The sequence below is a fragment of the Perna viridis genome, chromosome 4 (assembly GCF_037379345.1).
Source record: "Perna viridis isolate PV_CMFRI_1.1 ecotype Kerala chromosome 4, ASM3737934v1, whole genome shotgun sequence".
Classification (NCBI taxonomy): Eukaryota; Metazoa; Mollusca; class Bivalvia; order Mytilida; family Mytilidae; genus Perna; species Perna viridis.
In genome coordinates, this window is record NC_142448.1 from 32,163,175 (window position 1) to 32,175,263 (window position 12,089).

Genomic DNA, 12,089 nt, shown 5'->3' on the forward strand with positions numbered 1-12,089 from the left:
TAATCAAAAGAATGTAATCCAGGGGCAAAGACCAGACATGGAAAACAGACATCCACAACAAAGAACATAAAGTAACTAAAATCATACATACAAAGTAACAAAAGTAAATGAGCAACTCGGACTCCACTAAAAACTGGGAGCATGGACCAGGTGCACCGGTAGGGTAAGCGTCCTCTGCTTTTCTAGGAACACCCGCCGAGTTGCTTATAAAAAGTCAAGTCCGGGGTAGACAAACGAGGAAAGGAAAACTATGACCCGTTGAATACATCAGTTTTCATGGTGCCGATGGATACACCATAACGATCCACGAGTTCATGATGACGACCATAAAACTTCTGTAGTGATGACTTCAATCTTGTAGCAACATAACTCTGTTCAAGAAGCCTATTTGTTAGAGTTCTAACGCGATACAAAAAGTCTGCGTAGTTTCGGCAAGCTTTGGTATAACGTATGAGTTGTGATATGAACACTCCATACGCAGGAGCCGAGGGGATGTTGCCACAGATGAAAGGAAACTTACTTAAATTGAATCAGGTATACAGATAGGCACGAAACTCACTTGAAATGGATATGTCGGGAGTACTTTCTCTTATGCAAAAAACTGATATTTTACCAGAAGATGAAGTAAATGGAAGAGTTCTATATTTGTTATGTAAAATTATTCTTTATTTTTGACAGAATGAAGATCAGCACATGAAAATGCACACCCAAGCCCCTCTGTTATGGAAGAGATAACGTTAACAGCTTTTCTTCCAAGTAGTGTTCTGTTGCCTCTGGTGTAGGTAGACCCACTAGTATACTGTATATATTATTCATTTTTATGCTTTTAGCATTATACTAAGTAATAAAAAACTGGAACAAATATATTTGGATAAACGTACCTTTTTATGTTCTCTTGCTCTCTGATATGATCGTTTTTCTAAATTCTTCTTGTATTTTCGTTTGACTTTTTGTGTTAATTCTTTCATATTTCTAGCTTTCTGAAGCTTTGCCTGATCACTTTTTGATTTTGGTTCTGCTTTGTTCTGAGATTTTGATACTGTCTTTGCAGATTGACTGTAATTAGGACTAGGTTGTGGACTAGGATCACTCAAGAATATTCTCTCACTCCGCCGTAACAACCATTCTTCATCAAGAAACAATGGCTTCATCGGAGATTCCGGTTCAACCTAAATAAAAGAGGTCAACAATTCATACAGGTATGAAAACATTGTATGCATTACGATACAATTTTAAATTCGACAAAAAAGTTCTTAAAGACTAATTTACTCCGTTCCTTGCATGGTCAAACAACTCTTGTGTAACTTTCTGTAGTTCACACATGCATCCCATTTCAAATTTCTAATGCTATTACAAAAGAGTCATGTCATAAATGTTTTCGGTTTTTTACGTATAATACAAACATAAGTATCAAAAGCAATGTTGCCCAGAGGTCCAGAAGTTGACATTTCTGTGTCTTGAGAATACACTGTGTGATTCTGACCTCTAGTAGTTCGAATTGAAAATAAATGGGAAGAACACCTTGTCTGTACGGTCTGTGTCGACAGTGTTTCTGGGTCAGTCATCATGTTTAGTACTTTTTGTCCTTGAAGAAGGCTCTAAGGTCGAACATTTGGGCCTCAATTTCTGTAATTTAATCTGTTTTATATGTATTTTATTCCATTTAATCGTTTGAATGTGGCTATTGTTCACTAATTTTTCATTCTAAAGACAAATGAAGCTTACCTTAATTTTCTTTGGTGATGCTTCATCTTTACTCTTTTTGGCCAGATCTTGGAAACTTTGGTACTGGAAAAACTGGAAATTCTTGGACGTTTTGGCAACCAAAGTTTCTACGAAGTAAACATTGCAATAGATAAAGTGCGAACTAACTTAACATGTCCATAATAATTCATTTTATTACTCCTTTTTTTCTAATTGCCATTTTTTATTTCTTCATAAACATTGTCAAAAATTGAAAGACGTACGTGTAAATGTACAAAATCTTTATGACATGTTCTATTACACAATGATATTAAACTCGCATTCCTCAATGTATTATATTTCGTCATTACTATGGTGTCATGATTTCTTAAAAAAACAAAAAAAAACAACTAAGTACTAAACGAAAGGAAAATAAAGTCGTCATAAGAATGTTTTTTTTGTACTTGACTAACAGAGTGGAGAGAAAAACACTGGACGGAAGAATTTCGCCCCATTCCTGAAAACCTGACACATGACATTCTTATAAAAAGAACTTGCTATACCTGAAGTGACACAAGACAGAACTTAAGTAGGGATAAATATGAATAGGTGTTTTAAAAATAACGAACACCATACAAAACCATAATGTTGTGTGTGTGTGTGTGAATCTAGAACTACATCAAAAGATAAACACGAACTATGAAGCAATCACAATCCACATAAAAACATCAAAATCGAGACCATCTTACTGAAATACATCAGTACCTTAGCTGGTGTTTTTAACATTTGAATACACAAAAATTCATATACTGACAGATCAATTTTAGAGAATGGAAAGCGTTGTCAAACGATTACCTGTCACTCCAGTAGTTCCCGTTGGTGTTCCTTTCCTTGGTCTACCTGGTTTCCTTTTTTTAATCTCAGGGTTGTCTGTACTTGATCTCTTTTCGGATTCTAAGCAATACATATCAAAAGTTACAATGAAAAACTGTCCAACTCTATATATAAAACTCTCTAATCAGTAACGTAGACAGATTGAACAAATAATGTTTCAGATCTGTAAGTTATAACACCATGATTTACATTCAGAATTAATGGATTAAGGACTACTTTATGTTTCATGGACAGATACTAAGGGAAGAAAAATAAAGGTATGGACAATGAGATATCCAACACCTTTTAATGAATTAAAATTAAAAACTGTCATAAGAAATAAATAATGGAAAATTGTGTTAAGAAGAATACGTAAATATCAGGTATCAAAACGCAAACACAATTAATATTTTAAAATTCATTAACAAAAGCCATACATTTGTAATATTTCAATAAAACAGATATATATCTAAATTTCAGCTGCCATGCAGACCAACAAACATTTAAATTTTCACTTGGGTTGCTTAATTACTACTATATACTCCATATTTTATACATCTACATGCTGCATATTATATTTATCATGCCGCTATACAAATGGATATAAATACTTGAACATTGACATAAAACCATGTGTTAGTAACTACCTTCTAATTGTGGGGATGATGCAATAGTATTTGTTGATATATTTTCATTAGTGTCATTAGTGGGAGTACATTCCTCTTCATTAGGTTGTGAATCAGCTGTCTGTTCGCTACACGAACCTTCTCTTTTCCGTTTTATCTTTTTTGTTGTCATGTGTTGCTTCAATGCATTTGATGCATATTTTGCCAAAAGCCCAAGACCAGTCTGAATAGAACCTTCTTTACCTATGGTGAAAAATGGTTTATCTTTTAATTTGTTTTCAGTATAAGATAAGGAAAACATACACACCAAACTGTTAAATAAGTGCGATATTCGAGAATTTGTCATATCTCTGTTAGCAATAACATCGAAACATGTAATAGCAGACCACCTCCCCGTCTTTTACCTTAGACATCATCGGTTTTATATAATTATTAAGTCTACAATAGAACATGCTATGGTGATCTGCTAATACCGGTACAGGTCAGGGGACATAAATAATATATAAGACCAAATTGTGAGAGGCAAAAGACCATTTTTAGGGGTACAATTTGTGAAAAATGAAGATTTTCTTCAAAATTATTTTGCAATTTTAGGAGGGGTGGTCGTGTGCCGGGTACACTCCTTGGAACCTTCGCTTATGCTATTACACAAAATATCTTGGACAAAACTATTAAATATTGTTTGTTTGATACAGTCTATTCTTATATAAATAAGACAGTCCTGAGAATAAAATAATAAAATTCATAACAAAAGGGTAAACAAAACCTTGCTGCTTATACAGGCGGCTTTTGTTCTTTTTATATAAAAAAAATCACGATTGTTACGGTATGCATGCAAAGATGAAAGATCGCTTTTTCTTCACTTTTTAAATACCTTTGTCTTTTGATTTTTCTTTATGTTCACATTCTTTTGCCCATTTTTTCGATCCTTCCTCACCTGAACCTATCAAAATAATTTTGCAATATTTAATCTTGTTCAAAATAATACAACATCAAATGCTAACACAAATTCTTAAGTCTAAATAACTATCATTATATTTTATCTATTTTTCTACTTCGATCGTTTTATCCTTAAAATTTTACTTATTTAAATATTATGTACTACTTTTATCATAAATAAATACCTTCTTTCGGCTTCTTTGATTTCACTCCAGACTTGTCTTCTTTTTCAACAATTTTCACTTTAGAATTAGCATCTGAAAAAGTAATGATTTAATATAGTATAAAATGCAATAAAAATAAATGAAATGTTGTATATATATAAACATCTCAGAATGTGACGACTGTATTCGCTACACTGCACCATCGGATCAAATTGATACAGGGAAGATTACGTAAACTTATAGAATGGTCTGAAAAATTCCCAACGATGTTAGAACTGTCAAATTTGCGCCCAGACTATATAATTACACCTATATGAACTGTCCCGTACTACCATACATCGTGTACTAAGTTAGAGCCCTAGATTAATCCTACGAGGAGGAATGACCCGGCCAGCGAAAGCTCTATATATATATATAGCCTAGCTGGCCGAGTGGTCTAGGGCGCTGGACTTTGTGCAGGCGGTGTTGCAATAGATGTCACAGCGGTACGAGTTGGAGTCCCACGGAGGGAACGACCAAACATTTGCATCGCAAATTTGACAATTCTAACATCGTTGGGATTTTTTCAGATCATACATGTCGTTGTTTTGTACAAATATAACTGTAGATGAAATTAAAAAAAATAAGGAAATGGCCATACCCTTTTTCTCGTCCAAACTTTTGTGTTTTCTTGGTTTCAGTGACTTATCCGTTGAAGGTAAACCCTTTCCTATTAATAAATACAAAAATAATAAATACATTACAAAACACAAGAAGAAATGTATGTATCGATGTTTTAAGTTTTAAAAAAATACAAAATTTTATTTTCAGCAAAAGATACTTCAGAACTTTCACAGTATGTTATTCTTTTTTACAGGTTATTTTGCTACATGAAGTAAAACCTTTTTAACTGCCCTTGTCTATATTACCTTCCCAATTTTACCGATATTCTATAACATTCAATAATTATAGAAGACCTAAACTTTATCTCCCTATAATAAATGGGTTTTTGGTCACAAGTTATGTAGTAAAACATGCTTTCAGTATAACTATACTGAATTAACTATAAAATTATATTTGTACACAGACACACACCTGCTGCCATCAGAGCTGATGTGCTTCCTTTTCTTTTCACAGTAAATCCCGACTGAGTTTTAAAAAGAGCTGCCATCGCATTAGCCTTCAGTTTCTTACTCAAGGGCATCTGTAAATGTATAAAATATCTAAAGATAAGAATATTTACAAAATCATATATAACGATTGATACCCATTATATGTTAATCTTATAACATAATGTACATTGTCATTAAATTACGTTTAATGTTTCATCCGCAAATAGTTATGCAATTATCATATAATAAAATTGTTGTTTTTTTCAAGTTAAATTTCAAATATCGATGATATTATTTTGTAAGAAGTTTATTGCAAACTGACATTTGGTATCATGTATTACAACGATGATAATATAAATACATATTTAAGGATGTGTCAGCTGAAATGTCAGTAGATTGACATTTGATCACAAAATAGCATAATACAACAATATAAATTAATCTATCAATTTGTAGACGTTATCTCAACAAATATATCATTTATTTGTCTAGGGACATTAACGTCGAATAATGCAAAAACTGACAACACCTACTTAATAATGCTGTTGACATTACACCGACATATAAAGATAAAAAATTAACAAGAGTTGCCTCTCTTATACCTAATCAACGATTGAAATGAACACTTACGCCAAAACCACCGCCTGTCTTTCTAAATACTCTGTCAACTAGTTCTTCAGCCGGCTTCTTCTTTTTAGCTGATGAATCCCTTGATTTCGGCGATGTTTTCTTTTCACTGCTAAATTTATTAAAAATACATTTGATAATTGGTAACCTATTGATACAAGTTCAAATTATGTTTTATAGAAAGAGTATAAAGTACTTCAACAACACTACAAATCATTGATATCTTATTCCTACTTTCATTTGAATACTATAGCAAACTAAAGGACATATTAGAAAAATAAAGCGCATTTTGTAGACAAACGTATTATTTCTTTCAATTTACATGTATTTGTTATTACAATATTCATTAATATTAGCAGCAATGCTTAAGTGGTAAAGACATTTCTTCTTTGAATTTACCCATTACCTTGTATCAGATCCTGGCGAGGACAAAACAATTTTCTTTGGTCTGCCTGGTCCTCGTTTCCCATCTCTATCAACAAACGGAGTATTTGTTATTGAAAAGAAGTGAATGATATCATTTATATCCCGGTTTTATGAATGGAAATTATTTCACTTCCTTATTAGATAGCAACATCTTGGAGAAATGAAAAAAAGTCAAATTATTGACGAGTATTTAAGAGGCAACGGTATCATATTCAATAAGAAGTGAGCGTGTGTGTGTCTCCATGAATGCCTACACATAAAAAAAAATTGAGCATGCTATCAGACCATAAAATGTCTCCTAAAATGTGAACTATGCGCAACTTTACGTTGTAGAAACCTATATACAAACTAACAAACACCCATTCACAACACGTCGGCATACCAAAATCGATAGTTTAGATAGAAAGGCATTTTATACAAAGATAGTCTGCCAGGTAATTCTTATTCTTGGAAAATGTACTACATTAAATACACAAGACACATTAATTTTAAGACACATAGTAAAGAATGAATCTTCAGGCATTTTTTACTGGACCATGGTGGTTTTGTTGTTGCACAAATAATAAGCTTATGAGATCTATCTCGTTTTTGTTTTGCTTTTGAACGAAACGTAACAGGACAACAACGTTAAAGATTCAAATGCCTACCCAATTTCTTTTTCCTTGTCTTTTCGTGGCGATTCTTTTGCTTCTTTCTTTGGTTGTAACTTCGATAGCAGTTTTTGTTTTTCTTTGTACATTCTTTGTAATTCAGCCAATCGGATTCTCATGTCTAGTTCGATGGCATTGATTTCCTCATCCCCTATGTCAAGAAAAGAATGAAGGTCTGTTTCCCTGAGTTAAATTGTTTACAAAACATCTAACACATGGTAATGTTATGAAATGACTTCCATCATCAATCAATGAAGGTCAGTCTTTTTTATTGCAAAAAGGTAACAAAGTAAACATCGATAAATAACAAACAAATCTATCTAGATTTAAAATATTCTTAGAAACTGATTGAAAAAAAAACCTTTGATTCAAATTCGATACAATAGACTGTAAAAGTAAAGCCATCGAAGAAAACATATTTACAGTTTAAGGAAACAAAAATACCTTGTGGAATACGAAGGCCAGTAGAAGTATAATAGCTTTGAGTTTCTGGTTCTTTGATAGGTGGAATAGATCTTGTTCTGCTTATAGTACGTTTAAGTTTCGGCTTTTTAACTGTTTTTGGCTTTTCTTCTTTAACATCAATAACAGGCTCTTCTTTCTGTTCTTCTTTTAAAATTTCATCTTTTTCTTCTTTTTCTTCCATTTGCTCGTCTTCTGTTTTATCTACCTTAGCGTCTATTGATTTGGAACGTTTTTCAGCAAGGGCACTTAAAAGTTCTAAGCCATCGACAGCTTGCAATATTTGTGGATCAAGAAAGGGGTTGTACTCATCATTTTGTTTAGTCTCAATGATGTCTGATGATGTTTTTTCATTAGTCTGATCACAGAGTTGGTCCGGTGTTTTTGATTCTTCTACATTTTGAGAGTCTAATTTATCTGAAGTCGCAATAGCCTGATCACTCTGCTGTTTTTCATCATCTTTATTAATCTCAGGTATGGACGACATATCGTTTTGATTTTCTGATTCGAGTTTAATCTCAGGCTTCAAAGCATTTTCACAAATCCGAAGAGGCGTGTTGTCTTTAGTGTCAGTGGAGGAATCAATTTTAATTTTTACAACGGTTTCAGGTTCCTCTTTTGTGTCTATGTCACTGTAACGGAGTCGGTCGTTGACAAAAGAATCTGTAGATGAAAAAGACGATTCGTCATCGTCAGTTATACAACCTTTTCTAATTAAAGGAATGTCAATTTCACCTTTGTCTAGGACGGGAGAATTGTCAATCATTTCCTGTGCGGTTTCCTCGATTTCACTAGCAGGAACCATCGGGGATGTTCCCCTTGATTGCACTGTAGAATGTTCGTGTTTCACTGTCTCTGAACAAGAAACACCAACGTTAGAAACTAGACTAGGATTAACGATTAAAGGCACTGTTCCCGAGAATGATAATGGTACTGTTTGTGTAGAAGATCCAACATCTGAAAAAGGGGTACAGAAAAATACGACTCCTTATTTATAAATATTTTGAGTTGTTAAAAAAATGAAGAAATTTTTTGGGACGGACACAGTTGTTTAAAATATTAATGTTTACGCACATCAAGAACATATTACTATGCTTAATCAAAACCAAACCATTATATATAATAATATATATTCATCACTATTTATTGTGTTGGTGTCCTCGCCATTCAGTGAACTACTACATTCATAGTAATGTTTCTATTTTCTTTTCATTGTACAGTGAATAGATTCTCATACAAAGTAACCTTAGGTTGAACTATTAAGCAACGGGGAAAGGTTAATAACGTAACAGTTAGACACAGATGTTAGACGATATAACCATAAAATAACCTGTGCATGAAAGTAAACAGATATGTTTGATAAAATATATGTTTGAATGTTTATTTATCTGTGCTGAACAAGTTTTCCACCATTTTTTTTAAAGTAAGGAAATCGAAAACAAAGAAGGAAGAAAATGTTTCTACAACCATATAATGTTTATTGTTTTTTTAAGGAAAGTGACATAAGGGAGATGAGTTTCCAGTTTATAACACAAAAAACAAATCAGCATCAAATGGCATATCATTAAGGCTAAATTATTCATAGCCATTGTTTCCCTTAACATATAATGACGGATTAAATAAGCACAATCATTTTTTTAAGAACTTGGCTACGTTCGTTTGACATAAATCAACCTCTATTATTATAGTTTATACCTGTTGTGACATGTGGCGTAACCATGCCAACAGATTTCTTCTTTTCTGATCCCTTAACAACCTTGGTCGTCGAGGTGTCCTTTGTAACTTTACACTTAATGCTGCCGGATGCTGCTTGTATGTTTTGAGTTGGAGAACTGTCTGTGGGAACGACATTCTCTTGTCTATTCTGAAGCTACAATTAAGGACAAACTTTTACACTTAATGATCATGATAATATATTTTATCACCGGGTTTGTTTTCACAGAACAAATTGTCCTGATAAGATTTAATGAAACATGATTTCCTTCTCTTTTTCCGTGCGACATGATGTTTGTATGAGTAGGTGAAATATACATGTACTACATGTATCAATCTTTTATTAAAGCGTGGTTACATTGATAAATTCATTGAGATTGATATTGACCATCAATAAAATATGCATGACTACCACCTAATTTGTTTCCATATCTTTTAACTTCATGTATAATATTTATAAATCAGTAATATATGAAGTCGAAAATTCCATAACACTACCTCTAAAGGTATGGGATGAAATGTTTTGGTTTTAAATTATCAAAATGAAAATACGTTATGTCTTTTTGCTAATTAAAAGACTCACCAAATGAGAATACTGTTGGACAACAAAAGGCATTGGTCTATCCTGGCCATGAGGCAATATTTGTGGTAGTTGATGGGATGGAAGAACTTGCTGCGGTGTGCCTGTGTACGAACTCCATATCCGACTAGGGTCGTAGATTTCTATAAAGAAAAGAAATAAAATTGCCATCTGAAACAGAAGAATGTATCACTTAAAGAATAAAAGTATGTATACGACTTTAATTGTTTTGGCTTAACAGGGTAAATGTGTCGAGACATGAGGTCCTAAAATTGCAATGTTGTTCTATCATATAGACAGAATATTAATTTTGCAAATCAAAAGTCTCTCACAAAGTATTCTACAGAATGTTGAGTAATAAAACTGGTATCCGGTTTATAACGTCATTGATTTCAATCACTACATGAACAAGTATATTTTTTATCAATACTCAAATCCCTTGACATTATACAAACAAATCATGTGTCATGTATTATATCTAAAGTTATATTCGATATATAGGGTCAATCATCCTAGTTACTCTTTAATTCGAGAACTACATCCGGCTATATGAACCTTTACAAATTGCTCAGTACGTAATCATTATTTCCTTGTTAGCTCCCACAAAAAAAGTCTAAGATACTTATGACCAGCTAGAAGCAAGAGAGTATGTTAGAAAGGGGTGTTTAAGACTATTATTGGTGTATATTTTCTTTGGCCCGAAATGCACAAAATTATCAAACATTTCAAACAAGGATGTCCTTTGCCTGAAATCTATCCCTTGATCCTCCAATGATAATGTCCAACCAGTGAATTGTAATTAACTGACAAACCTACAAAATGGCAGTTCAGCAATTCTTCCTCCATTATCAAACAGTCCTTAAAGAACGACACATACGTACCAAAGCAATGTTTGTTTGACGAAAAAACGACATAGCGAAATGTGCACCGTTGAAATGTGTTATTCATTAAACACGAAAATTTCTAAAGCGACTTAAGATAAACATCACAAATGAAGGCATCGTAGCGATGCTCCGGTAGGTTAAACGCAGTCAGCTGTTTTTTTTAAATCCATACCTATGTCAGTAGAAGGTATCATGACTAACTGTCCTGTAACAGAATCTTGGGCTATTTTAAACCCTGGTGGTATTGTAATTGGAAGTGTTTGATCGCTTGTTCCCGATGTTGGTATCGTTGGTGGCATTTGGAAAGGAATTTGACCTAACCATGACTGGTTCAATTGCGGCGTCTGCAACCATTGTGCCGGAAAATGTCGAGCTGATGGATCTTCTGACCATGCTATACCAGCGCCTGATGCTGAACCTAAAAAGGAGAAATAATCACACAACAGTTACATAAAGAGAGGGCTTCATTAAATATTCCCTGCCCAAGTGCCAGTGATATTGACTTAATCGTCAATAATACCAGAGTCGAAAGGGGTTGAGGTCAATTCTTTTTTCTCCTAGTCTATTAACCTTCCTTGATAATGATCAAATAAAAAATAACTAGTATGCTTATTTCATTGAGGGACCATTCATTTCGGTACATATAATAAAACAATGATATTATTTTTCTTTTTTGTGGCTGATAGGATGTATTGATTTTGCAAATCACAGTAACAACCTTTTTTGGTTAAAAGCCAAAGCAGGAAAAATGAAATTATTTCTTCGATTTATAAATTACTGATCTCTTTCGGCATGGGTGTGAGCGAAAAGTATTTCAATATGTAGATGACACAACCGAGCAGTCTAGTCAGAATCATGACGGACCGGTCAATATGATATTGATTGATAGAAAGAATACTGCAGGATGTCCATCTCTTATCCAATGAAAATTCTAGACTAAATCTGATATGGAATAACATTTTATTTCTGTTGTGTCAAATCATTTTAAAGCCACATTAGCTGTCAAATTTGTAAAAAAATATTTCTGTTCAAATATACCTTAACTTTGAATTATGTCTACTAATTTGTACTTTTCCTGTATAATTTCATTTGATATCCACACATAAAATGCATTTAATACATGAAATACGTGTCTATATATTTATTGTCTTGCACGACAAAAATCGACCTAGATAAATTCGTATGCATGTCACTTCTGGTGACCTTAATCCGCGCATGTGTTGTACGGGTCGCTTCTAAAATAACAAATCTGATTGCAAAGCGAAAGTGGTTATTCAAAGGCAATGAAGACCGACGGTATCAAGCCGTAGAAGAAAAAAGTTCGAATATAACACAAGGATCTTTTTGAAATTCACATATTGTGATGTAATG

At 33.2% G+C, this 12,089-nt stretch overlaps 1 protein-coding gene across 12 annotated transcripts in view; it reads right to left on the reverse strand.

Annotated features, from left to right (window-relative positions):
* The window catches only part of LOC148619779 (uncharacterized), a 53,736-nt gene that overhangs the window by 7,081 nt on the left and 34,566 nt on the right, over positions 1 to 12,089 (reverse strand). For 3 of the 12 annotated variants that reach the window (XM_088580023.1, XM_088580024.1, XM_088580020.1), the window contains exons 10-24: positions 10,891 to 11,136; positions 9,838 to 9,977; positions 9,237 to 9,411; positions 7,524 to 8,498; positions 7,077 to 7,254; positions 6,410 to 6,475; positions 6,007 to 6,115; positions 5,360 to 5,468; positions 4,926 to 4,994; positions 4,307 to 4,378; positions 4,057 to 4,125; positions 3,204 to 3,425; positions 2,539 to 2,637; positions 1,726 to 1,832; positions 882 to 1,169 (exon numbers count right to left, since the gene is read on the reverse strand). In XM_088580023.1, coding sequence (XP_088436149.1) covers positions 882 to 1,169; positions 1,726 to 1,832; positions 2,539 to 2,637; positions 3,204 to 3,425; positions 4,057 to 4,125; positions 4,307 to 4,378; positions 4,926 to 4,994; positions 5,360 to 5,468; positions 6,007 to 6,115; positions 6,410 to 6,475; positions 7,077 to 7,254; positions 7,524 to 8,498; positions 9,237 to 9,411; positions 9,838 to 9,977; positions 10,891 to 11,136 — 2,924 coding nt within the window. The remainder of the gene's footprint in view (positions 1 to 881; positions 1,170 to 1,725; positions 1,833 to 2,538; positions 2,638 to 3,203; positions 3,426 to 4,056; positions 4,126 to 4,306; positions 4,379 to 4,925; positions 4,995 to 5,359; positions 5,469 to 6,006; positions 6,116 to 6,409; positions 6,476 to 7,076; positions 7,255 to 7,523; positions 8,499 to 9,236; positions 9,412 to 9,837; positions 9,978 to 10,890; positions 11,137 to 12,089) is intronic. The other 9 variants (XM_088580026.1, XM_088580022.1, XM_088580032.1 and 6 more) reach the window with 6 other exon arrangements.